The 9230-nt window shown below is 43.4% G+C and overlaps 4 protein-coding genes across 4 annotated transcripts; 1 reads left to right on the top strand and 3 right to left on the bottom strand.

The window, feature by feature from the left end:
* Positions 1-1845: 1845 nt before the first annotated feature.
* On the top strand, positions 1846-3557 carry BDV38DRAFT_290619 (uncharacterized protein; the record flags this gene model as incomplete). The annotated part of the gene is made up of 2 exons (XM_032061523.1): positions 1846-2025; positions 2068-3557. The coding sequence occupies 2 exons, from the start codon at positions 1846-1848 to the stop codon at positions 3469-3471; spliced, it is 1584 nt and encodes a 527-aa protein (XP_031907276.1). The 3' UTR covers positions 3472-3557.
* Positions 3558-4784: 1227 nt separating this feature from the next.
* On the bottom strand, positions 4785-5522 carry BDV38DRAFT_30447 (aegerolysin family protein). The gene is made up of 2 exons (XM_032063143.1): positions 5215-5522; positions 4785-5162 (listed from the first exon to the last, which is right to left on the bottom strand). The coding sequence occupies exons 1-2, from the start codon at positions 5307-5309 to the stop codon at positions 4832-4834; spliced, it is 426 nt and encodes a 141-aa protein (XP_031907275.1). The 5' UTR covers positions 5310-5522; the 3' UTR covers positions 4785-4831.
* A 1367-nt stretch (positions 5523-6889) lies between these two features.
* Positions 6890-7850, bottom strand: BDV38DRAFT_276157 (hemolysin III family protein; the record flags this gene model as incomplete). The annotated part of the gene is made up of 3 exons (XM_032058164.1): positions 6890-7048; positions 7105-7335; positions 7401-7850. The coding sequence occupies 3 exons, from the start codon at positions 7848-7850 to the stop codon at positions 6890-6892; spliced, it is 840 nt and encodes a 279-aa protein (XP_031907274.1).
* Positions 7851-8770: 920 nt separating this feature from the next.
* On the bottom strand, positions 8771-9190 carry BDV38DRAFT_265158 (uncharacterized protein). Its single transcript, XM_032056338.1, has one exon. It carries the CDS (start codon positions 9160-9162, stop codon positions 8980-8982), a length of 183 nt encoding a protein of 60 aa, XP_031907273.1. The 5' UTR covers positions 9163-9190; the 3' UTR covers positions 8771-8979.
* Positions 9191-9230: the final 40 nt, after the last annotated feature.

The raw sequence follows: 9230 nt of genomic DNA, 5'->3' as shown, positions 1-9230 counted from the left end.
TCGTTTTAGAAAAAGAAAATAACTCGCCTTCGGAGCCAAAGCGGTACAGATTACGGCTACATATAACACTATCCATTCGGCTTTCGTTCTTGAAATCGGCCTCAGAATAAGTAGAAGGACAACCATGCTGAACGGTTGGCCATAGCAGAACCATTTCTTCTCATGTACTCGGAGCTTGCAGACGGACATTTCATGGCAAATCAAATGCCGAATGGCTGCATCTACCCACTGAGCCCGCCAGCCTCTCCAGACTGGACCCAGAAAGATATCGCTACTCTGTCTAGGGTATTCGCAGACACGGTTCCTCCAAAACGGCACACTGCGGCAGAGATCCAAAACTTTCTTTTACAGTATAGAAACGACCCATGGTTAGCAGTGACTGATGTATCGGAATGGGCATATGGAGACCTCCGTCTTGATTGCGAGGAGAATCTCGCTGCCTTACATACTTCGTGCAGTCGGTTCAATATCCGCGGTACTGACTATTATCTCACAATAAGTGCTCTCATTTTTTCATGGTCCCGTCATAAACTCTGTTCAAAAGACAGCTGCCATCATGGGTCAAGTAATTGCTTTCAACTTCATATTCTTCTCCTTCAGCTGCCCGTTTCTGATGAGAACGTGCCTAAGATCTGGACTACGCCTACCGATGCAGTCGGTGGAGTAGACTTGAGCTTGCAAGCTGCCCTTCAGCGAGTGGTTGTTACACAGATCGGACTGCAACTGTCAAAGATTGTGTACGATGCCCCTCTCCGCAAGCGTGGATTTGAAAGGGAATACATACGCGACGAAACTGCTAAAAAGCTCATCCAGTGTATAGGCGTCTACCTGAGGCTGGAACTAATGAGGAGCCGGACCCTCTGCTGTTGACATATGGGTCAAGTGTGCCGTAAAAGCAGTGCGTAGACCAGACAGTTGAGATCATGACTCTGCACACCAGGTTGGACTTTTGACAAAAAAATAATATTCTCTCGCAGCTGAAAGTAAGAACTATGTTATCAAGGAAAATACATAAGAAATTTAATGCGGAAACGCATTTTTGGAAAAGGCATATGATCATTATGGCTACAAATGTATTTTCAGACCATGCAGTAGATAACATGGCACGCTCATTGTAAAGTGTTATAGGTCGGTTTAGACATCCTAGCCGGGCTTATAGATATCCGACAAAGGCTAGTGTTCTCTCCGTATGCCGAAGACCTCGATTCAGGGCATACATAAATTTCCTCGGTCGCATATGGTAGGCTAGAAACTCGTAAGTTTTGCTGTGCAGTAAGCAGAGAGTTCGCCATACTTACTACCATGGGTTTGTTTGGTAGGTTATGTAAATTACTATGTTTAATGAGGGCTTTCTAGGTACCATTTACCCTGGTCAATAAATCCCAAAACATTTCATGCTGCAAACAAACAAAGCAACTATATAATTTATTCAAGTAGTTGTGATATGTAGTATAACGGGTGAGCTTACTCTTGAGAGGGATCAAGTAGGTCCCGCTTGCAGGGCAAAGAAGGTTCCCATTATTGGTTAGTTTTATAAGACACAGACAGGAACGGATATTAAGGTAAATATTCTGTATATGTTCAGTTCATAAAAATCACTTGGAAAATACCTGGGCCCTTAGTAATATCTTTCCCGCCCAGCTGTCTTGCGACTGACGCAGTATGAGGTCATTGACGTCTTTGACGTGGACAAGGAGCCCTTGGCTCAAGATGCCATTCTGACTAGTGATTTTTCAAAAGGACATAAGTCACGTCTTTCAAATGTTGTGAAAATCTTAAACTACCCTCGTAAGAGGTGTTCTAATCGCGCTGCTAGTACCACACTCCAATAAATTTGCCTCAGTGATGATATCGCTCTGGGGATATAGAGCGCAACGAAGGAGGCATTATCACGATGATGGCACCTTGGAAGATGATGTGCCCCAACCTACCCCTTCAATTGGGAATGAACGGCCTCAGGACCCAGATGAGGGGACTCGCTTACTTTCAGATGAATGGGCGCACCTAAGCCCGGACGACCCTGCAGTAAGTCCCCCGTAAATGCGTTACAATGAGCTAATATTATAGGTCACTCCTTATAACCTACTGCTCATTCGAGTGCTTCGGTATATGTCCTTATTATTCTTTGTCGCGAGCCTTATATGGTGGGTACTTCTTCTTATCTCACTCTTCATCAGCCCACCGGCGATGCATAGTCGCGGTTCAGGTTTCTTCGCGCTCTCCTTCACGACCCTAACAATCGAGAATATTTTGATCGCATTGGTATTTTTTACTATCCCTTCAAAACCCATGAAATTGTTCGGTTCAATACTTTCACTGTTTCTAGGGGTGGATATGATTATTACACTTGCAGTTCCCCGCATCCGGCACGAAGAAGGCTGGATTGGTGTTGCATCTGTGGTATGGGCAACATTTATTGGACTATATAACACCGCGCAGAACCACTATGTTGGATGGGGAAAAGGAGAAGAGGAGGAGCGTCTCACTGGCCGAGAAGAAACGCGCCGTACTCTGCGGGAATGGTTAGCCGTCTTTGTCTCTGCCGTGATCATGGGTATCCAGGCGATCACGGCAATTCTAATCACCGCTAGTTTGACTCTACGCTCGAGAGAACTTAGCCTAGCACCACCGGGTCATCGTTACTACGTTGATAGCCATGAATATCAAGTGCACATCGCCTGTGTCGGTAACATTACACATGAAGGCTATACCATCCTGCTCGAGGCAGGAGAAATGCCAGTTGAGGATACCTTCCAGCGTTGGATACATGATGCATACCGCCATGGCACAATCGGCCGTTACTGTTACTGGGACCGGCCTGGCTTCGGGTGGTCCGATAATGCCCCCTCCCCATATTCTGCCGGCATGGCAGCGGACGCACTCTCAGAAGTCTTAACTGCCATGGATGAGAGGGGACCGTGGGTACTCGTCTCTGCCGGAATTGGAGGGGTCTATAGCCGTATTTTCGCAAGTCGGCACGGTGGAGACATCAAGGGAATGCTCCTCATTGATGTTGTTCATGAGGATTTCCTATCCGATCTTGCCAGTCCAAGTCGTGGTATCTTGCTCTGGTTCCGCGGTATGATATCCCCTTTGGGCCTTGAGACACTCGCAAGCACGATATTTCATCATTCAACAAGGGAGGACCGTGTGTTTGGCAAGTATGCATATGTGGGCGGAAGATATATTAAAGCGAGGTTGCAAGAAAACCTGGTTGCTAAATCTATGACCTACGGAGAGATTTCAAGTGCTCGGAATAACTTATCTTCGAAGATTTCTCTTGCGGTTGTAAGTTCGGGTGTCGAGGCAAGGAAGAATGAGGAGTGGTCTAGGAAGCAGGAAGACTTGACTGAGATAACTGAGACCCTTGTTGCATGGGATACTGTGAAAGATGCACCGCACGAAGTTTGGAGGACACTGGAAGGCAGGCAAATACTGGAGAAAAGGCTAGGGCAGTTGGCCAGAGCATAGTCTCATTGTTAATAACTTTTCTCTCACCGTTGTCCGCTTATTATCCTTGTTACCAGATTGATTCGTCACATTCATTTTCTCAGACTATATTATCCCTCGGTCTTTCTAGGCTAGATAATGCATCACTGCATGGAGAGGCACAAACCTTTGTGGTGAATACAAATCTAGCTACTTTAATTCATTGTTCTGACCTGGTACTTGTCACGTAAGAATAATTCTGATGTAGTTATGTTTCATTATCCGTGATATTCTGCTGTCAGTCTTCCCTGAGATCCTTCATACGGATACGTGGATGTCCAAATACTAATTACGTGCATGTTCCTGCGTCGCACGGTTGTTATGAACATGCGCAGATGCATTATATTAACAAAGACAGTACTATCATTTATATTAAAGTAGTTGAACCGTAGCCCTGTCACGCATATTCTATAGAATCAGGTTCTATTTTGGTTTATTTCCAGACAAAATAATCAACCAGCTTCATCTCTATCTACTATGCATATTGGTGGTTACAGTATTGTGTTATTGTAGGCGTATTGTAGTTCGCGGCTCACTTGTTGCCTAATGTACATTTTGTCCATGACTTCCCCGGTGGCCATATAACGCTCTGAATAATGTAAACAGCAGTTATAGTGTCACTCTCAATGCTAAAATCTTGTTCGGTGGTACCAGCACACACCCTGTAAGATTCCAGGTGACTGCTTGGTGGTCATGGCTGTGAGATATCTGTCACCCTATAAGTATGGCGGATTGGTTAGAAACCCTCACCCCTTCTTTTTCATGCTCTGCAACACTTCTCCTCAATAACCTTTCCAATATAAGCAGATATTTCTAGCTGTAATTTTTTAAGCCATGAAATTACCATTTGCGGATGGCCTGGGGTGCGTTGCGTCATTTCTGACCAAAATATCATGGCTTCTCATGCGGCGCCACGGTGACGCGGCAGAATTCAAAGCGTGTGAAATCCTTTTCCAAATTAAAAAATAAAGAATACACTTGAAAGAGGATTTAACGTGTACCGATAGGTATCTCAGTGGTTCGTATTTCTTTTTTTAGCGCTCCAGAAATTGAAGCTACAAATAATGCTATTTTATACACAGGTGGCCCCATACTCTTGTTAATTGAACCTGTAATGAAACAGTTCACGATAATTTTAAATCCAATGGCAAAGATGCATGACAACTTGGCCACGAGCTCTCCCTTTTTCTGTATCTTTTATCGGGATCTTGTTCCCTCAACTAGCGCCCACCGTCAAAATCGAATTTGAGCTGCGCAAAACACTTTCTTTTCCGTTTTAAGGTGTGGAGAGAAAATTCGTCGAAATCACCAGCCAATTGAAGTAGCTTCACAGGTACCAACTTCAAGCCTGCTCCGTGATGGTTACTTGAATCATACCCATAGTACCAGATTCATTCCAATTACCAATACCAACATCATATCTGACATCATGATTGAATTTCAAAATTTCATTGCGTCTTTCAGGTTCCACAGATGCACTCCAGTATAAGGTGCAGATTCGGGTAGCTCTTTTATCGTCGTAAAGATCAAACATTCCTCGAGTTTCTGAGATAGAACCCAATTCGCCACATGCATATATATTCCTTCTGCCACCATTATGGCGAATGGTCAGGTCATCGACATCGCTCGGCGACACAACATCGCGTCGAACACCGTGCGTGTAGAACTGGCCACTGTGTTGCTGTCAAATCCAGCTGATTTATATCTGGGACTTAGACTAAATACCTGGAAATGTGCGCGTTTTTAATCGTGATATCACAGTTCAAGTCATCCTGGATTTGAATATCAATATATTGACCGAAGGCTCCAGCAGCCATCATAGCCTGATATGGTGGTTGAAACTGGGAAATGGCTTTGAGAAAATGACAAAATCGATATATGTCATATATCAACGTATTGGTGGTGAAAGCAGTTTTCTTTAGCCGGTGACCACCACTAGATAGCAATTGTTTATAGAGAATGTCTTTCTGCTTGCAACTTGGAAGCTTTCCCTCATAGATCGTGAACAAGAGAGTATCGTAGTTTGAAGATCAGAAACTCTTTCAGGATAAGAAGCTTTAGGTAGACATTGTGTACTTGATAAAACGTTGGACAGAATATTGAGCTACATTTCAGACGTGACGCCCTCGTGACACTTTTACGACTACTAAGTGCATAGGCTCCAAATTTGAACCAACTAGCGCAATTAAGGTTCACAGAACCTTGGTTGTTTGAGTTTGAAGGTGCATTCAGGAATTTTACAGCACTTATCGTGTGATCGAAATTGTGCGAATTTGTTGGCACCGAATAGCTGCTCGATGGTGATGTGGCATGATTATTGCTGTGGCCTCCTGAGGTGCAACCAACTCGTAGACTATCTCTGAAAGAGCCAATGAATGTATCCTGACGTGATCAAAATACTCTAAGAGAACCACCAACATAACCCCATTGCTGTAAATCCCTCATGACCAAGTCTTTCCAGCTTTGTTCACACCGTTTGCAAAGTGCTGATGGAAAAGTGTAGACCATATATGTGCTGCAATCGCCATATTTCATCTACAAAATATTAATAATAATGAAGCCACGTCAAATGTAGATTTAGTGGCCGCCCCAGTGCTCGATTGATATTTAGATGTACTTCTTTGGTGCAATTGCTAGCTAGTTCATGGTTATCTTTGACAGATGCAAGGAATGAATTATCAACAGGGGTATAGCAGACAAGGATTGTATTCTATGTGTTCATCCATAAAGTTTTGTCCTGACACCCAAGTACATCACATCATGCAAGCTATAAACTGCTGGCTATAAGCCTCAAGTCACGGAGAAAGAAAGCTTCCTCGCCTCACTGTCATTCTGCTATGTCATTTATATTTTATATCTGCAGTACAATGAGCTGAACTAGCCACCCTGTGACCTGGTCTGTATGGCTGTACACAAAAGGGCTTGTATTCGTTGGTATGTCAGCTCGCGCGAGGTATATCTCGAAAAGGTGACAAGTTAGTAATTGTCTTATATAATTCAACGTAAACTAACTACTCCAGCTGTTGCCTTGTAAATCGCGTCACATCCTACATTCACTATCTTTGTCCAAGTATTGGAGAACGAGCTACTATTTTATGCTAACCCCCCTGCATCTGGACACTAACAGCAGCGAACCTGCGCCTCCGAGATCATATCTAGCATCTGAAGCCCAGTTTAATCTCCCTCAGACGCAATACAATTTGACTCCAGAGCTCGTCGAACTTCGGGATCAAGGTATGTGAGTAATTTCAAAAAACGTTTGCTCTCCTAGGTTCCCGGGCCCTACGACAGCCTCGTAAACGACGCAGCAGATTGACTCACTAAAGAAGCTCTTTAGCTTGTTGCGGAGATGACATATGAGCTGCATCACAGAAATATAAGCTATGTAACATACCTCCTGTCAGCAGTGTACGGCCATAAAACTATGGTTGTAGTCAAAGGCATTGATCAATCCATAAAGGTGAGATATTATAGCCAATACCACCATAAAATGAAAGATTTGGTGGGAGGTTATCCAAATATCGAACATGCCAGGATATATACGTTCCGGTACTTGGATCTGGGAATTTGTATATTAGATGCTGGATTGTAAGACACCATTCTCTTTTAACTCACGGCATATATGCAGGCTCCTGCAATATAGAGCAATCCCTGGAGAACAACCCAGAAAAGACCAATCTGTTTGTTCATTTGTCTAATACCAAACTTCATAACTCCATGAATGACAGGGAAGAGTGCTGATAGCCCAAGGGCGATGAACATCCTCGCACGAAAGGATCGCCAGGTGGGGTGTCGAAATTGAGGAATTATTGAAATTGCGGTACAAAGGAGACCGAGGGAAGCTATCTTGGAAATATATGTGAGGTCTCTCGTTCAAGAACGCGGGAAATGGAAGAAAAGTGAGGACAGACCATAGATATATAGAGTTTTTGTAGGATAGGGTGACAGTAAAACCCATAAAATATGCTTGGAATAAAGCTCCCAACTATCAGAAATACAATACCAATATAATCCATTTGATTTGCAATGCGTGCTACATGCGAGGAATGATTCTGAATGGTGTGAAAGGTTGCTGATATGACCAGGCACAGAACAGCCCCAAGCACAAAACACCCCAAAGCTATGGTATCTGCTGTTGATACGCTCGTATACCTAGCTGTGAGTGATGCATGGAGCGTCAAGCTAATAAATAACAGGAGAATGGCAGGGATAAGGTGGGAGTAGATGTTGACGGACTCATTATGGATATAAGCAAGGCTCGCAAATGATCTGTGAAAGGAATTGGAAGCAGTCCGATAACCTGAAAGGATGTATTGGTTGTCACGTTGCCAAGAAGGTAGTTGATCCCAGTGTAATGACATTTTCCGACACAGTTATAGTGGGTTCCGGCTGCTCAATCTTTCGGTGAGGGACTCAACATTGACCACACGAAGGGTGAAATGAACCAAAAAGCAATGTAGGTCCTTATCAATTTTCCGATGATGCATACTTGTTTACCGCCAATTTTACCATGGAGAGTTTGATATATTTGATGTTCACCTCAAGCGAGAACCACATCTGCTCATACAAGTCAGTGGCATCAAATGCTGAAGAGTCAATACTATTTAACAAATAATTTGTTTCTTTCCTTTTTACGATGAGGTCATTATTCTGTCAAATAGTTGGAGATCTGAAGAAAGGTGCTACGTCAAAGTGAGGTCATTCAGACAGCACTAGCCCCTTCTGCTTCATGGTCGTGCCAACCAACAAGAGTTTCGTGTAGCCGGAAGACGTGAGGCTTTTCTTCCAACAGCAGTCCGGCACGCAACCCAATAGGCTGGAGCCCGTGAACAATTCTTCATTTCGCGCCGGCCTTCCGCTGATCGGTGATATTTTATTTACTTGTGTCTACTAATTAGTAACAACCGAAATACAGCGGGTTTCGCACATTACTCGTTGACGCTCCTCAGAATTCTTTTTTTTTTTTTTTTTTTTTTTTTTTTTTTGTTTTTTTTTTTTTTTTTTTTTTTTTTTTGTTTTGGAATAGCGTTGAGTAGCACAAGTAGCCGTTTCTTGGATATATGCCATCGATGTTCATATGTAAGATGTTATGCTAGTGAAATATTGGCCGTGGGTGCCGTGTGAGTGAAATGGAAAGACGGTAAATGATCACGAGAGCAAACTGCGATGGAAGTGGCATACAAGGTGAACTGAATTAGCCTAATAGGGTCCCCTTACACATCGAGAGAGGGACGACTGACCGTGTACTATAACAAACTATGATGTAAGCTGTTTTTTCCTACATAGAAGCTGTCCAGGCCTTTCACATTCAACCTTTCCGGCGACAACATCTTTCCAACTTAGTGTCTTAATTTCTGTTATATGGCTCTCGGTTGACCTCTCACTTTGTTGGCCCTGCTCTTGCCTATATTCAAATCAGAAGGATGCCCCTCTGATATAGTCTTTTACGTTATCGCGCTTGATGTATTGAGTTTCCGAGACGATAAGCCATCAGCTGAGATATTTCTCTGGATTTGTCACCTTGGTATTGTAGCCACTAAAAATTTCTCTGCACTCTATGGATAAAGGTCTGTGGTAGATAGTAGAACGATTGAGACAGTAATTCAGTGGCACCATGACAGTAGTGAAGCAGATTGCCTTCGCAGGAATCCATATTTGAATAGGGTAAGGCATGCATTCGAGATAAACTGGCAGATGATAGAATTGATCAAGGACTACTGAATGCTACATAAAATACTAAT

This window comes from Aspergillus pseudotamarii, assembly GCF_009193445.1.
Source record: "Aspergillus pseudotamarii strain CBS 117625 unplaced genomic scaffold BDV38scaffold_121, whole genome shotgun sequence".
NCBI classification, from domain to species: Eukaryota; Fungi; Ascomycota; class Eurotiomycetes; order Eurotiales; family Aspergillaceae; genus Aspergillus; species Aspergillus pseudotamarii.
The sequence above is the reverse complement of the archived record's forward strand: the minus strand, read 5'-3'. Positions and strand labels throughout refer to the sequence as shown.